Here is a 17,608-nt window from a genome sequence, read left to right as displayed (position 1 = left end):
CGCACCGTAGGTGCAACCACAACGGAGGGGTATCTGTTGAGAGGCCAGACAAACGTATGGTTCCTGAAGAGAGGCAGCAGCCTTTTCAGTAACTGCAAGGGCAACAGTCTGGATGATTGACTCATCTGGCCTTGTAACAATAACCAAAACGGCCTTGCTGTGCTGGTACTGCGAACGACTGAAAGCAAGGGGAAACTACAGCCGTAATTTCTACCGAGGGCATGCAGCTTTACTGTATGATTAAATGATGATGGCGTCCTCTTGGGTAAAATATTCCGGAGGTAAAATTATCCCCCATTCGGATCTCCGGGCGGGGACTACTCAAGAGGATGTCGTTATCAGGAGAAAGAAAACTGGCGTTCTGCGGATCGGAGCGTGGAATATCAGATCCCTTAATCGGGCAGGTAGGTTAGAAAATTTAAAAAGGGAAAGGGATAGGTTAAAGTTAGATATAGTGGGAATTAGTGAAGTTCGGTGGCAGGAGGAACAAGACTTCTGGTTAGGTGACTACAGGGTTATAAACACAAAATCAAATAGGGGTAAAGCAGGAGTAGGTTTAATAATGAATAGCAAAATAGGTATGCGGGTAAGCTACTACAAACAGCATAGTGAACGCATTATTGTGGCCAAGATAGATACGAAGCCCACACCTACTACAGTAGTACAAGTTTATATGCCAACCAGCTCTGCAGATGACGAAGAAATTGAAGAAATGTATGATGAAATAAAAGAAATTATTCAGATAGTGAAGGGAGACGAAAATTTAATAGTCATGGGTGACTGGAATTTGTGTGTAGGAAAAGGGAGAGCAGGAAACGTAGTAGGTGAATATGGATTGGGGCTAAGAAATGAAAGAGGAAGCCGCCTGGTAGAATTTTGCACAGAGCACAACATAATCATAGCTAACACTTGGTTTAAGAATCATGAAAGAAGGCTGTATACGTAGAAGAACCCTGGAGATACTAGAAGGTATCAGATAGATTATATAATGGTAAGACAGGGATTTAGGAACCAGGTTTTAAATTGTAAGACATTTCCAGGGCAGATGTGGACTCTGACCACAATCTATTGCTTATGACCTGTAGATTAAAACTGAAGGAACTGCATAAAGGTGGGAATTTAAGGAGATGGGACCTGGATAAACTGAAAGAACCAGAAATTGTACAGAGTTTCAGGGAGAGCATAAGGGAACAATTGACAGGAATGGGGGAAAGAAATAGAGTAGAAGAAGAATGGGTAGCTTTGAGGGATGAAGTAGTGAAGGCAGCAGAGGATAAAGTAGGTAAAAAGACGAGGGCTAGTAGAAATCCTTGGGTAACAGAAGAAATATTGAATTTAATTGATGAAAGGAGAAAATATAAAAATGCAGTAAATTAAGCAGGCAAAAAGGAATACAAACGTCTCAAAAATGAGATCGACAGGAAGTGCAAAATGGCTAAGCAGGGATGGCTAGAGGACAAATGTAAGGATGTAGAGGCCTATCTCACTAGGGGTAAGATAGATACTGCCTACAGGAAAATTAAAGAGACCTTTGGAGATATGAGAACGACTTGTATGAATATCAAGAGCTCAGATGGAAACCCAGTTCTAAGCAAAGAAGGGAAAGCAGAAAGGTGGAAGGAGTATATAGAGGGTCTATACAAGGGCGATGTACTTGAGGACAATATTATGGAAATGGAAGAGGATGTAGATGAAGATGAAATGGGAGATACGATACTGCGTGAAGAGTTTGACAGAGCACTGAAAGACCTGAGTCGAAACAAGGCCCTGGGAGTAGACAACATTCCATTATAACTACTGACGGCCTTGGGAGAGCCAGTCCTGACAAAACTCTACCATCTGGTGAGCAAGATGTATGAAACAGGCGAAATACCCTCAGACTTCAAGAAGAATATAATAATTGCAATCCCAAAGAAAGCAGGTGTTGACAGATGTGAAAATTACCGAACTATCAGTTTAATAAGTCACAGCTGCAAAATACTAACACGAATTCTTTACAGACGAATGGAAAAACTAGTAGAAGCCAACCTCGGGGAAAATCAGTTTGGATTCCGTAGAATCACTGGAACACGTGAGGCAATACTGACCTTACGACTTATCTTAGAAGAAAGATTAAGGAAAGGCAAACCTACGTTTCTAGCATTTGTAGACTTAGAGAAAGCTTTTGACAATGTTGACTGGAATACTCTCTTTCAAATTCTAAAGGTTGCAGGGGTAAAATACAAGGAGCGAAAGGCTATTTACAATTTGTAAAGAAAGCAGATGGCAGTTATAAGAGTCGAGGGACATGAAAGGGAAGCAGTGGCTGGGAAGGGAGTAAGACAGGGTTGTAGCCTCTCCCCGATGTTGTTCAATCTGTATATTGAGCAAGCAGTAAAGAAAACAAAAGAAAAATTCGGAGTAGGTATTAAAATCCAACGAGAAGAAATAAAAACTTTGAGGTTCGCCGATGACATTGTAATTCTGTCAGAGACAGCAAAGGACTTGGAAGTGCAGTTGAACGGAATGAACAGTGTCTTGAATGGAGGATATAAGATGAACATCAACAAAAGGAAAACGAGGATAATGGAATGTAGTCGAATTAAGTCGGGTGATGCTGAGGGAATTAGATTAGGAAATGAGACACTTAAAGTAGTAAAGGAGTTTTGCTATTTGGGGAGCAAAATAACTGATGATGGTCGAAGTAGAGAGGATATAAAATGTAGACTGACAATGGCAAGAAAAGCGTTTCTGAAGAAGAGAAATTTGTTAACATCGAGTAGAGATTTAAGTGTCAGGAAGTCATTTCTGAAAGTATTTGTATGGAGTGTAGCCATGTATGGAAGTGAAACATGGACGATAAATAGTTTGGACAAGAAGAGAATAGAAGCTTTCGAAATGTGGTGCTACAGAAGAATGCTAAAGATTAGACGGGTAGATCACATAACTAATGAGGAAGTATTGAACAGGATTGGGGAGAAGAGAAGTTTGTGGCACAACTTGACCAGAAGAAGGGATCGGTTGGTAGGACATGTTCTGAGGCATTAGGGGATCACCAATTTAGTATTGGAGGGCAGCGTGGAGGGTAAAAATCGTAGAGGGAGACCAAGAGATGAGTACACTAAGCAGATTCAGAAGGATGTAGGTTGCAGTAGGTACTGGGAGATGAAGAAGCTTGCACAGGATAGAGTAGCATGGAGAGCTGCATCAAACCAGTCTCAGGACTGAAGACCACAACAACAACAACAGTAAGGACTATGGTCTCTCGACGGTGTAATAAAGGTTAATGAAACGCCTGGTTAAATCCGCAGGACAGAACAGGTATTTGGTATTGTTGAAAGGGGCCAATACGAGCGGCTGTCAGTTACACTCGAACACATGTAACTTTATTTAGTCGCCCAGACAGTACAGCGCAGATTTACGACCTTAACTATCAACTGATTATGTCACACAATCTTATGGCTTAAGGGCACAACCTGTTTAATGTTTAAAACGGCGAAAGGCCCATTATTTAAAACTCAACTATAGGCATACAAATTCAAACCATCGACTATGAGCCATTAAAATACACAATCAAACACCAATAAGAAGAGGCAGTACAGTCAACGGGGCTCAGAAGTTTCCTGGGGTCGGTCTGCACTTGAAACATTGACGTTCGCTTTTTTTTTTTTTTTTTTAATCTCATTTTGTTCGCATTTGATCGTTGCATCTGCTCGGGGCGGACGTCGTAAGACATCCGTTTAAGTTCGTTGTTGATCCATTAACTCAGTTTTTTTTATTGCAGAGAGCTGCCAACCCTCTCACCAAACACGCTGAGCTACCGTGCTGGGTGTTAGGGAAGACAGGTAGCCTGCCCAACTACATCAGATCCGCCAGCAACCCAACCAAGAGACAGTCGATGGACCCACCGACAAGACGACTTGCTTTCCACCCGACCAATACACAAGGAACTCCAATGCCAAAATGTAAAAGGTGTAGCCGCCCACAACCAAGTATGTATGCATAAGCTGTCAAAACTACACACACGTGTTGGACAGCGACAACACGATGAGGAAAGGACACTGCCTGAATTTTACGTCAGCAGCCAGGGCAGGTAACCGGAACGCTAACGGCCACAAGGCAGAAAATTCCGCTGGTGCACTTGGACTTCAAATAACCAAAACACAGTTAAACTCCAATGGATGGTGGCCAAACTTTCGCTAACTCGAACACTCGCAGATGCTCATGGGAATACCCCCAACAGCCAACCATGAAAACCACAGGCCCAATGTGAACAGACTGGCTTCGGTAATTAAATCACCACTCGACTTTGATGTCCTGGGTCGGTGAGCCACGAACCTCGTAGCGATCGGAATAGCCCCCACACACTCCGACAGTGCGTAAAGACCGCCAGCGGGCCCGGCCCACTGCGCCGCGCGGAGATTTCCCGGCTGGTCTACACCAACCGATCGACTGCCACACATCAGTACGGAGACAGCACTAAGATAACTGAGCAGTCGACATCTTCAGCTACACACAGTTTCACGAACACTTGCACGAAGGACTAGACAATAATAACGGCAGCGACAAGGACGAATCACCAGTCGGCACACACAGGCAGCCCATAAGCGATCGCCGGCCAACATACACGTCGTCCGACCAGACGATCGACCGACGACCAACCAAGGCGGTCCGCACTCAAGTGATACGTATCGGCAACCGTCGGGCGAGCCATGGCTGTTTGGACCTCACTGCAGCCGCGCCCCCACTGAACTTCTGCCGCGTCCAAACTCAAACACTGCCAGGTCCGAACTGCACTGCTAGCGCCTCCCAACTCAATGGCAGATCCGAACTCCGAACACACGGCAACCGGGAAGTAATAGCAGTCAGCAAAGATAATAAGCCAGGCCTTATATCGATAAGCGCCGCTGCTGCCGCTCACCGGCAGGCAAAGCTGCAACTCAGTAACACCAGTAACTGAAATTAACATAACTAGGTGCTAGTACAGTAAAAACAGTATGTCAAATCAGATATGGAACGAACACGAGCCACGCACGGCTCAGCCTCTAAGTCAATGCAATAAAAAGATACGGCCCTTTATGTCAGATATTTTGATATTCGCAAACCTACACATCAAAACTGGTAGGGTACTTCCCGTCGACCTGTAAACATAAAATTTGGCAAGAAGCAAGGTTTCATAGTGTAAGTACAGGAAAAAGTGAGAAAATTGTGAACTTGTAGTTACGAGGGCTGCCCAGAAAGTAATGCACCGCATTTTTTTTTCTCAGCCGAAAACAATGGTAGAAACACGAAACGGTACGTATGTATTATCTGAAGTCTCTTGAGTGAGCGCGCCAAGTTTCCTTCACTTCCGACAGGTAGCATAGAGGCAGGACAGTTTCAAAATGGCGTCTGTAGGTTATGTACGTTACAAGAAACGTGCCGTCATTCAATTACTCACTGCAGAGACAGAAATTGTGGGAATATTCGCTAAGACTTGTGCAACGTCCATGGAGCATCTGCCGTCGACAGAAGTACAGTAGGCGCTGGAGACGGAGGATGAGGTCACCAGAAGGCGGCTCTGCGGAACTCCACGGTTTGCAGCGGTCCGGGAGACCATCCACGGCTGTCACACCTGACGTGTTGCAGCGAGCTGATGTCGTCATTCATTAAAGATAGCCATTCGTGGAAGACATTTTGAGGACGATGAGGAGGTGGTTCACACAGTGAAGCACTGGCTCCGCCACCACGACAAGGACTGCTACCGACAGGGCATACGCGCCCTTGTGTCGCGCTGGAGGGAGGCCATAGAACTGGATGGATATTACGTGGAAAAATTGGGTGTGTAGATAAAACCCCATTCTATCGTGTGTGTGTAATTCTCATTATGTTCAATAAAGAACTGTTGAAGAAAACAATGCGGTGCATTACTTTCTGGGCAACCAAAATTTATCATACGAAAAGAATTATTTCTTTCGGCACGTGTTATCCGACTTCGAACTTGAAATTAAAACATTCTCGAACGTTTTGAAATCTCTGGGAGTGGTGTGTTTCCATTATTAAGGTCGATAACAGGCCAAAATCGTCGAGATTCTCCATTCCCAGAACGGATGGAACTGCCTCTATACATAATTAAGTTTGCACCGAAAGGTCAGCGTGCGAGGCCTACTTGCATCTACATCTACATCGATACTCTGCGAATCACATTTAAGTGCCTGGCAAAGGCTTCATCGAACAGTATGTAGGCTGTTCAGGTTTTTTTTATTGGTAACGCCACGTAGCGCTCTATATGAAAATCACTGACTGTGCTGTGTGAAGGCTGTGGTTGGTTGGCATTGTTGGAATAGTTTCTATTGTAGTGTTGCGCAGTTGGCTGTTAACAGCGCGTAGCGTTGCGCAGTTGGAGGTGAGCCGTCAGCAGTGGTGGATGTGGGGAGTGAGATGGCGGAGTTTTGAGAGCGGATGATCTGGACAGAGACTGTAAATTTGTAATATTGGATATCATGGACTGATATAGATATTATGACTTTTGAACACTATTAAGGTAAATACATTCTTTGTTCTCTATCAAAATCTTTCATTTGCTAACTATGCCTATCAGTAGTTAGTGTCTTCAGTAGTTTCAATCTTTTATTTAGCTGGCAGTAGTGGCGCTCGCTGTATTGCAGAAGTTCGAGTAACGAAGATTTTTGTGAGTTAAGTGATTTGTGAAAGGTATAGGTTAATGTTAGTCAGGGCCATTCTTTTGTAGGAATTATTAAAAGTCAGACTGCGTTGCGCTAAAAATATTGTGTGTCAGTTTAGTTTTGATCAGAATAGGGAAAGAGCGAAATGTGTGAGTACGTTCAGTTCTGCTCTGCTGTCTGAAAATCAAATAATGTAAGAGGTTTATCAGCACAGTGATTCATTAATTTTTCTAAGGGGACGTTTCAGAACCACCTTCACAATTCTCTATTATTCCAATCTCGTATAGCGCGCGGAAAGAATGACCACCTATATCTTTCCGTACGAGCTCTGATTTCCGTTATTTTGTCTTTGTGATCGTTCCTCCCTACGTAAGTCGGTGGCAACAAAATATTTTCGCATTTGGAGGAGAAAGTTGGTGATTGGAATTTCGTGAGAAGATTCCGTCGCAACGAAAAACACCATTCTTTTAATGATGTCCATCCCAAATCCTTTATCATTTCTGTGACACTCTCTTCCATATTTCGCGATGATAAAAGACGCGGTGCCTTTCTTTGAACTTTTTCGATGTACTCAGTCAGTCCTATCTGGTAAGGATCTCACACTGCGCAACAGTATTCTAAAAGAGGACGGACAAGCGTATTGTAGGCAGTCTCCTTAGCAGGTCTGTTACATTTTCTAAGTGTCCTGTTAATGAAACGCAGTCTTTGGTTAGCTTTCCCCACAATATTTTCTACGTGTTCCTTCCTATTTAAATTGTTCGTAATTGTAATACCTAAGTATTTGCACCTGCCCATTTTCTCCCCTTATATCAACGAACGTCACACAACATACAGTAATATTAAGTGTAAACAGCCTGCTGATGATGAAGCTCTCGGTTAGAAGCGGGTATCTGTGTTATTTGTGCCTAATAAACAGCATTATTCAAAGTGATTGGTTTTTGTATTTACTTTACTGCAGTAGAATTACGCCGGAAGTCTAATTTGCCAACATCCGCTTAACGCGAATTCCGATGAATCTTCGCCATGTTAGGTTCGGCTAGTGCATATTATTGCGCAAATATTCTATCATAGCAGACAAATACACACGCTTTATGGCCATCTAGTCTCTTATGTCACGAAAACAGCTCTTTGGGCTCCTGTGGAACGGCAGTTATCTGGCGGATAACCTTTTTTGCCGCCTCGTCTCCAGCCACACCAAGTCGCGGAGACGCTGCAGTGTCCTTCTTCGTTAACAGCGTTTCTGTCATTCAGTTGTGGCAGGCGAGCCCCGCGACTTGACATGCGGACTGGAGACAAGCCGACACTGCTTCGTGCACCGCAGGCAATGGGATGCCGCAGGCTGGAACGGGACGGGACGGGGCCGGTCGAGGCACGGCAGCTGCCAGTGGCGCAGGCGGCTGCAATTTATATGGCGCGCGGCGCTGGCGAGCCAGTAATCTGGGCGCAATTACCGACACGCCTGGCGCCATCCCGCGACCCACTGAGCCGAGCGCAGCCGAGCCCGGCCGAGCCGCCAGCTCCCCGTGAAGGCCCGTCCGCTCTCATTACCGGCTGCTGGCCACCCACCCTACCAGTATCACGGACCCGCTTCTCCATCACTGCTACAATTAATGACGTGCGAGGTATCTGCGATGTAGGCAGCTGCACGTCACAGGAGCCTAGTTAACAGTACTATTTCCCAACTTCCTAGTGATGTGGCCGGTTTCGCTAGAAACTTTGGGGGGAGTGAGAGGCGGACAAGGCGCGGATCCAGTCGGGTTGTTATCCCCCTCTATCCATACCCACTCCCCACAAAAATCGTTATGAAATATAATCTTAATATAAACAACTGAAACAATTCGAAGATTTTAAATGTGTATTTTTGAGACGTTTTGCAATAAAGCTACGTTAAGGGGGCGTTTACTACCTTTTGGTTCAAAAAATCGATTTTTTTAAACTGCAGTTTTGGATCCATAAAAGTGTTTAGAATCCACCCCCGAAACGGTTTTTCCGAATACGGAACGAAAATGTTTGTTATTCGCTGTTGAATAAAAAATCCGACAGTATTACAATTCGGTGGAATAGATGAAGAAGGCAATTTGGGAAACGTATTTCCACAAGTGTTAGACGGATGACCACTGACAACACCAAATTGTCCGGCTGGGGAAACTAGTTGGTGCAAGTGGCGCTTTGCAGACGCTACCGGACATCAACACGACCAGCCGCTCTCCAAAGAAGTTCAAAAAGTGGTTCACCCGATCTGCGATGCCCTTTTGGAGGACGAGTTACTGTGCCGGTGCTAGGAAGGAAACACACAAAATTCAAATCAAAGTTTGGACGTGTGCGTTTGGAAGTTAGCCCCCAAGCATTTGCATTCTGGTGCGAACACTGTGGAGATTGCGACTTTCCTGGCAGTGAGCAGCTTCAACGAAGGGCATTCATCAATTTAGAAGACCATGACAACGATGGACGTCATCCTGGGACTCTATTCGGCGCAGTTCGCCAAGCATTCGGACGACCACCGGATTCCAGCGGCCGAAAACCGCTTGTCACCGGCCGTACGAGCGGCTCTGGAGCAGTGCAGGATGGCCCAGATCGTGTAAAGCGCCCTCTATGAGGAAGAGGAAGGACTTGTTTATGGACCCAGAATAGCAGATTGAACGCAAGTTGCATAATACTACATTTATACACTCCTGGAAATTGAAATAAGAACACCGTGAATTCATTGTCCCAGGAAGGGGAAACTTTATTGACACATTCCTGGGGTCAGATACATCACATGATCACACTGACAGAACCACAGGCACATAGACACAGGCAACAGAGCGTGCACAATGTCGGCACTAGTACAGTGTATATCCACCTTTCGCAGCAATGCAGGCTGCTATTCTCCCATGGAGACGATCGTAGAGATGCTGGATGTAGTCCTGTGGAACGGCTTGCCATGCCATTTCCACCTGGCGCCTCAGTTGGACCAGCGTTCGTGCTGGACGTGCAGACCGCGTGAGACGACGCTTCATCCAGTCCCAAACATGCTCAATGGGGGACAGATCCGGAGATCTTGCTGGCCAGGGTAGTTGACTTACACCTTCTAGAGCACGTTGGGTGGCACGGGATACATGCGGACGTGCATTGTCCTGTTGGAACAGCAAGTTCCCTTGCCGGTCTAGGAATGGTAGAACGATGGGTTCGATGACGGTTTGGATGTACCGTGCACTATTCAGTGTCCCCTCGACGATCACCAGTGGTGTACGGCCAGTGTAGGAGATCGCTCCCCACACCATGATGCCGGGTGTTGGCCCTGTGTGCCTCGGTCGTATGCAGTCCTGATTGTGGCGCTCACCTGCACGGCGCCAAACACGCATACGACCATCATTGGCACCAAGGCAGAAGCGACTCTCATCGCTGAAGACGACACGTCTCCATTCGTTCCTCCATTCACGCCTGTCGCGACACCACTGGAGGCGGGCTGCACGATGTTGGGGCGTGAGCGGAAGACGGCCTAACGGTGTGCGGGACCGTAGCCCAGCTTCATGGAGACGGTTGCGAATGGTCCTCGCCGATACCCCAGGAGCAACAGTGTCCCTAATTTGCTGGGAAGTGGCGGTGCGGTGCCCTACGGCACTGCGTAGGATCCTACGGTCTTGGCGTGCATCCGTGCGTCGCTGCGGTCCGGTCCCAGGTCGACGGGCACGTGCACCTTCCGCCGACCACTGGCGACAACATCGATGTACTGTGGAGACCTCACGCCCCACGTGTTGAGCAATTCGGCGGTACGTCCACCCGGCCTCCCGCATGCCCACTATACGCCCTCGCTCAAAGTCCGTCAACTGCACATACGGTTCACGTCCACGCTGTCGCGGCATGCTACCAGTGTTAAAGACTGCGATGGAGCTCCGTATGCCACGGCAAACTGGCTGACACTGACGGCGGCGGTGCACAAATGCTGCGCAGCTAGCGCCATTCGACGGCCAACACCGCGGTTCCTGGTGTGTCCGCTGTGCCGTGCGTGTGATCATTGCTTGTACAGCCCTCTCGCAGTGTCCGGAGCAAGTATGGTGGGTCTGACACACCGTTGTCAATGTGTTCTTTTTTCCATTTCCAGGAGTGTATGTAGTCAAAACTTCAAACGCGTTCTTCTCGAAATGACTTTTTGTTTCATCGCGTGGTATGGTAACATCAAATCTACTGAAGCGATTGGCATGATTCTTTGTTTCCGACGAAGCTAACTAAATTGTCTAGGAGTTGTACCGCTTTTATTCCGATCCATCACCTACAAATATTTTTACTTGTCCGACGAAGTCGAAAAATCGATGAAAAAACCCTCTTTCTTTCAAACGGCCGCTATTTTGTTTCCTGTGGTTCAAATGACTTAAGCGAGGTGCAACCCCTGAAGAATCTTATATACTTCGCTAACGTCGACTCAGTTTTGATTTCAGACGAGCAGGCTGACCTGTGACATACCGCGCGTGGAGGTCTACATCGAAATTTTATTTCGTTCCGACGGCACTTCCGCCTTTGCTCTTCGATATTTCCGGTTGAAAAAATTCCAGTTTGTAGAGGTAATGTCAGTAAACATATTGACCAAATTTGACATTGATATCTATAACACATCATGAGAAAAAAATTCTCAAAGAACATGCTTTTTTCGAGCCAAAGATAGTAAACCTCCCCTTAATTCTCCCAGCAAGTAAACAATGGTAAGTTGTTGCTAGCCCATGCTAAGTGCACTGAGTTCGTTAGTAAACAATGTTAAATATCCATCTGAAATTTTTTAAGAGTACAAGTTTGGATAACGTTTACGAATTTGAAAGTATGTCTTTACTGTAGAGTGAAAACAACGAGTTATCTGAATTTAGAAAATCACATTGCTCGTTGATTAAGTGACGCAGCACATTTTTTCTCGGCCAGTTTCGGATGAGAAAATGCGAAATGTGTTATGGGACATCGTGGAATATTGCTGCCTCAGCCCCTGTAGTTTCAGGAAGTTCCGATATGTGGTGGCGCTATACATGGCCTTCAAATAGCGTCTGTAATGGAGGTGCGTGCCAAACAGAGTTTCTTTTGGCGGGGAAGCCGGCCGGGGTGGCCGACCGGTTTTGGGATCTACAGTCTGAAACCGCGCGACCGCTACGGTCGCAGGTTCTAATCCTGCCTCGGGCATGGGTGTGTGTGATCTCGGAAGTTAAGTCCCATAGTGCTCAGAGCCATTTGAACCATTTTTAGACGGGAAACCACAGCATCCCAGATATTCGTGGGTGCTTGCAGAATGTCTACGGAGACCTGGCACGGTAAATCGTTGGACTGGTCGTCTGTCATCATCGCAATAATGCCGCACAAACCTGTCCGATCTCCCGCTTGCCGGTTGGTCGCACACAGCTGTGACTCCATGCCACTCTGTAATGTGTCGAAACTCTCATTCGGGGTGAAGCAAACGAACATCTTCTTCTCCATAACAAAGCAAGGCCTCACACAAGTCCACGCGATCGAGAGGAGCTCACAAAACTTCATTTTACTGTTCTTCCTCATCCACCCTACAGCCCGGATCTCGCACCTTCCGACTTCCATCTAGTTGGCCCAATGAAGGATGCACGCTGCGAAAAGTTGTACGAGGATGATGGGGGAGTTACTGGCGCAACAAGACCTAGGCCTCGACATCGACCAGTAGAGAGGTACCATGCTGCCTTACAGACCCTCCGCGTAAGGTGGAGTAAGGCCGACGCATGGAACGCAGATCATACTGAAAAATGTCGCATCGCGATCTCTGGGCGATACTATATTTTGAACAACCCTCGTATAATGGTTCAAATGGCTCTGAGAACTATGCGACTCAACTTCTAAGGTCATCAGTCGCCTAGAACTGAGAACTAATTAAACCTAACTAACCTAAGGACATCACACACATTCATGCCCGAGGCAGGATTCGAACCTGCGACCGTAGCGGTCGCTCGGTTCCAGACGGTAGCGCCTAGAACCGCACGGCCACTCCGGCCGGCCAACCCTCGTATATATATGTACATTGTATGCTGAAGTTTATTCCGTTTGACACTAATACTTAAAGAAAACAGTTTATGGTGGAATTTCAATGTAGAACGATGTGTCTCGGGGCAGCGTTTCCTAGAGCTGTGCAGCGCCTTGAGGATTGGATGGAAGGGTTGATGGGGTTAAAGGACCAAACTATGAGATCGTCGGTCCCCTAATCCTTTATGTGTGAAGCCAAGAATTGTTCCCGCAGAGGAAAGACATCTACACCTACATCCTACTCCACAAGCCATGTAATGGTGTGTGGCGGAGGGTACTTTTTGTAGCACTACCTGAGCCATCCAACCTTGTTCCACTCGCGAATAGCGCGTGAGAAGAGTGATTGTTGGTAAGCCTGTGTATTGGCTCTAATTTGTCGAATTTTCTCCTCTTTATCTTTACGCGAGACGTATGTAGGGGGAAGTAATATGTTATCCGACTTTTCCCGTAAAGTGCTCTCTCGAAATTTCAATAGCAAATCTCTCCGTGATGCACAACTCCTCTCTTGTAACGTCTGCCAATGGAGTTTTTCGAGCAGCTCCGTAACGCTCTCGTGCCGACTAAACGATCCCGCGACGAAACTTGCCGCTCTTCGTTGGATCTTCTCTACCTCTTCTATCAGTCCTATCTGGTAGGGACCCCAGATAGGTGAACCATACACAAGAATAAGCCACTTCCTTCGTGGATGAGTTACATTTCCTTAAGATTCTACCTATGACACAGAAGAAAAATCCAACTGGACTCAATTGTATCCGAGAATCAAGAAAGCCAAGAGATGAAAGCAAATGCAAGTGAGAGACGAGTAAAATGTTGAAGGTGGGAGAGTTGCCCCTCCCAAAAAGAAGATGGAGATCCATGGGACACGTTATGCAACTGGATACACACTCTCTCAACCTCTACATCCGACCAGTCCCTCCACACCTACCATTACCACAAGAAAACCACGTACATGGACAAGATAAAAATCTCATGAAACAGAACAATTGCGACAAGTCTGTCAACCAGCAATAGATGTAATAGACTAAGAAGATTTGTAAAGGTTGGAAGTGAAGGAGCCAGGTGAGACCACCGAGTAAGGGCAGCCTAGGGCCCCTTGGGTCGGAGCAGCCGACAGGGCACCCATCATATCCCTCAAGCAGCCAACGAGGCTAAAGTACTCTACGTCACACAGAAGATCAAAAACTATTTTCACGAGTAAAACGTAACACCAAATCAGCTGCTTTGGCGTCGTCTGATAGTACCAGAGGTAGCATGTCAGCATGTTTAATGTTTAACCATAAGTTTGTCAAATTAGGGAAGTTCAGTAGGATGTGGACCATCGTGAGAGGGACACCACCCGACAGTGGGGTGGATCCTCATGTCGGAGGACGTGGCCAACAACTGTCGATATAGAATCGACTGAAGGTCCGGTTCCGGTACCACCGCCTCCAAATTCGTCATCCTGGTAGCCAACTTGGCTAACCAGTCGGTATATTCATTCCCTGTGATCCCAACCCTCGAGGATTGTCTGTAGTTAACTACAGACGGTCAGTGAGTAGTGTGTTTTCTTTCCGTACTCACGTTGTAGCGCGCGCGCGTGTCGGCCTGCAGGTAGGAGCGCGCCTGCGCCAGCGACCCCGTGGAGCCGGCCAGCGTGGCGGGCCTCGCCAGGTGCTGCAGCGAGCCGAACGAGCCCTTCAGCAGGTCCGGCCGCTCCGCCACCTCGGGGCCGCCGAACTCGCGCAGCTGCTGCAGCCAGCAGCACAGCATCGCCTCGATGCCCTCGTCCACCTGCAACCGCAACAGCCTGTAAAGTAGCAGCTGTCTTACGTACCAGTGCATTTATGTCTCCCCCTCTATTTTACCTTTCACTTTATATCAAATTAAGAAGTAATTGTGACACCCCAAGAAACCCGAAAACCTAATTAAGAATGTCACAATAATTTAAAGTAGGGAACAGTGTTATCCTGACAGGTACGACAACTTTGACAATAATATAACACCTTAAAGTTTTGATGAACACCAATTTCAATAATTACTGAGTATACATAATACAAATTCAATCTGTATATTGAGCAAGCAGTAAAGGAAACAAAAGAAAAATTCGGAGTAGGTATTAAAATTCATGGAGAAGAAATAAAAACGTTGAGGTTCGCCGATGACATTGTCATTCTGTCATAGACAGCAAAGGACTTGGAAGAGCAGTTGAACGGAATGGACAGTGTCTTGAAAGGAGGATATAAGATGAACATCAACAAAAGCAAAACGAGGATAATGGAATGTAGTCAGATTAAATCGGGTGATGCTGAGGGAATTAGATTAGGAAATGAGACACTTAAAGTAGTAAAGGAGTTTTGCTATTTAGGGAGTAAAATAACTGATGATAGTCGAAGTAGAGAGGATATAAAATGTAGACAGGCAATGGCAAGGAAATCGTTAATGAAGAAGAGAAATTTGTTAACATCGAGTATAGATTTAAATGTCAGGAAGTCGTTTCTGAAAGTATTTGTATGGAGTGTAGCCATGTATGGAAGTGAAACATGGACGATAACTAGTATGGACAAGAAGAGAATAGAAGCTTTCGAAATGTGGTGCTACAGAAGAATGCTGAAGATAAGGTGGGTAGATCACGTAACTAATGAGGAAGTATTGAATAGGATTGGGGAGAAGAGAAGTTTGTGGCACAACTTGACTAGAAGAAGGGATCGGTTGGTAGGACATGTTTTGAGGCATCAAGGGACCACAAATTTAGCATTGGAGGGCAGCGTGGAGGGTAAAAATCGTAGAGGGAGACCAAGAGATGAATACACTAAGCAGATTCAGAAGGATGTAGGTTGCAGTAGGTACTGGGAGATGAAGAAGCTTGCACAGGATAGAGTAGCATGGAGAGCTGCATCAAACCAGTCTCAGGACTGAAGACCATAACAACAACAACATAATACACTACTTGCCATTAAAATTGCTACACCAAGAAGAAATGCACATGATAAACGGGTATTCATTGGAGAAATATATTATACTAGAAATGACATGTGATTACATTTTCACGCAATTTCGATGCATAGATCCTAAGAAATCAGTACCCAGAACAACCACCTCTGGCCGTAATAACGGCCTTGATACGCGTGTACATTGAGTGAAACAGAGCTTGGATGGCCTGTACAGGTACAGCTGCCCATGCAGCTTCAACATGATACCACAGTTCATCAAGAGTAGTGACTGGCGTAATGTGACGACACAGTTGCTCGGCCTCCATTGACCAGGCGTTTTCAATTGGTGAGAGATCTGAACAATGTGATGGTCAGGGCAGCAGTCGAACATTTTCTGTATCCAGAAACGCCCGTACAGGATCTGCAACATGCGGTCGTGCATTATCCTCCTGAAATGTAGGGTTTCGCAGGGATCCAATGAAGGGTAGAGCCACGGGTCGTAACATATCTGAAATGTAACGTCCACTGTTCAAAGTGCCGTCAGTGCGAACAAGAGGTGCCCGAGACGTGTAACCAATGGCACTCCATAGCATCACACCGGGTGATACGCCAGTACGGCGATGACGAATACACGCTCCCAATGTGCATTCACCACGATGTCGCCAAACACGGATGCGACCATCATGATGCTGTAAACAGAACCTGGATTCATCCGAAAAAAATGGCTTTTTGCCATTCGTGCACCCAGGTTCGTCCTTGAGTACACCATCGGAGGTGCTCCTGTCTGTGATGCAGCGTCTAGGGTAACCACAGCCATGGTCTCCGAGCTGATAGTCCATGCTGCTGCAAACGTCGTCGGAGTGTTCGTGCAGATGGTTGTTGTCTTGCAAACGTCCCCATCTGTTGACTCACGGATCGACACGTGGCTGCACGATCCGTTACCGCCATGCGGATAAGATGCCTGTCATCTCGACTGCTAGTGATACGAGGCCGTTGGGATCCAGCACGGGGTTCCGTATTACCCTCCTGAACCCAACGATTCCATATTGTGCTAACAGTCATTGGATCTCGACCATCGCGAGCAGCAATGACGCGATACAATAAACCGCAATCGCGATAGGCTACAATTCGGCCTTTATCAAAGTCGGAAACGTGATGGTACGCATTTCTCCTCCTTACACGAGGCATCACAACAACGTTTCACCAGGCAACGGCGGTCAACTGCTGTTTGTGTATGAGAAATCGGTTGGAAACTTTCCTCATGTCAGCACGTTGTAAGTGTCGCCATGGCCGCCAACCTTGTGTGAATGCTCTGAAAAGCTAATCATTTGCATATCACAGCGTCTTCCTCCTGTCGGTGAAATTTCACGTCTGTAGCACGTTGCCTTAGTGGTGTACCAATTTTAATGGCCAGTAGTGTATAAAGGTAGAAAGAAAGAAAGGTTATTTTTAAGTAGCTATCAAAACATTTCAGTAACAACTGCAAATCAGTACGACGAAAGTTAAGTCCAAAGGAATATGTCGGTCAGAGATAACATTTATTGTGAAAGAGAGCTGTATACGCGGCGAAAAGGTAATTCAATGCGTCTGCAATGCTCGATCATGGAAATGTTAGTCGCTTGCTAGCTTGCTTGCTATCAAGTCGTGAGTGATATTCTGATAGTGTACGATGAATTAATGAACTTTAATTATTGCAGATATTATTGTTGCACTCAATCTTCATCGAAGTGAACAGTTTCAACGAAGAATGGACATAGTATTGAAGACTGCAATACCTGATTAGCCTTGAGTAGGAAACATTAACACGACCACACGAAGATAATACAAATACGCCGATTGTAAAAGTTGTCGTAATTGTCACGATCACCGAACTGAAAAGAATCGTAATTGATCTGATCCATCGGCGTGCGTGTGGTGTGTGATTATAACCTAACTGCTAAGAAGGAACAATAAAAATTGTTCGTTAGTAATGGAAATCTCACGTGTTGGCTCCATCATTAATTGAACTGTGTGATAGTTGATGATCAAAATTAATTAACCGTGAACATTGTAACT

General features: G+C 46.1%; 1 protein-coding gene across 1 annotated transcript in view; it reads right to left on the bottom strand.

Annotated features, from left to right (window-relative positions):
• The window catches only part of LOC124594396 (retinal guanylyl cyclase 2-like), a gene marked incomplete at its 5' end in the record, with an annotated part of 448,596 nt that overhangs the window by 396,056 nt on the left and 34,932 nt on the right, over positions 1-17,608 (bottom strand). Inside the window, one exon of the mRNA XM_047132764.1 lies at positions 14,205-14,414. Within this exon, the coding sequence (XP_046988720.1) occupies positions 14,205-14,414 (210 nt within the window). The remainder of the gene's footprint in view (positions 1-14,204; positions 14,415-17,608) is intronic.

The sequence above is a fragment of the Schistocerca americana genome, chromosome 2 (genome assembly GCF_021461395.2).
Source record: "Schistocerca americana isolate TAMUIC-IGC-003095 chromosome 2, iqSchAmer2.1, whole genome shotgun sequence".
NCBI classification, from domain to species: Eukaryota; Metazoa; Arthropoda; class Insecta; order Orthoptera; family Acrididae; genus Schistocerca; species Schistocerca americana.
Note: the sequence above shows the minus strand (reverse complement) of the source record. Positions and strands in the feature narration are given on the sequence as shown.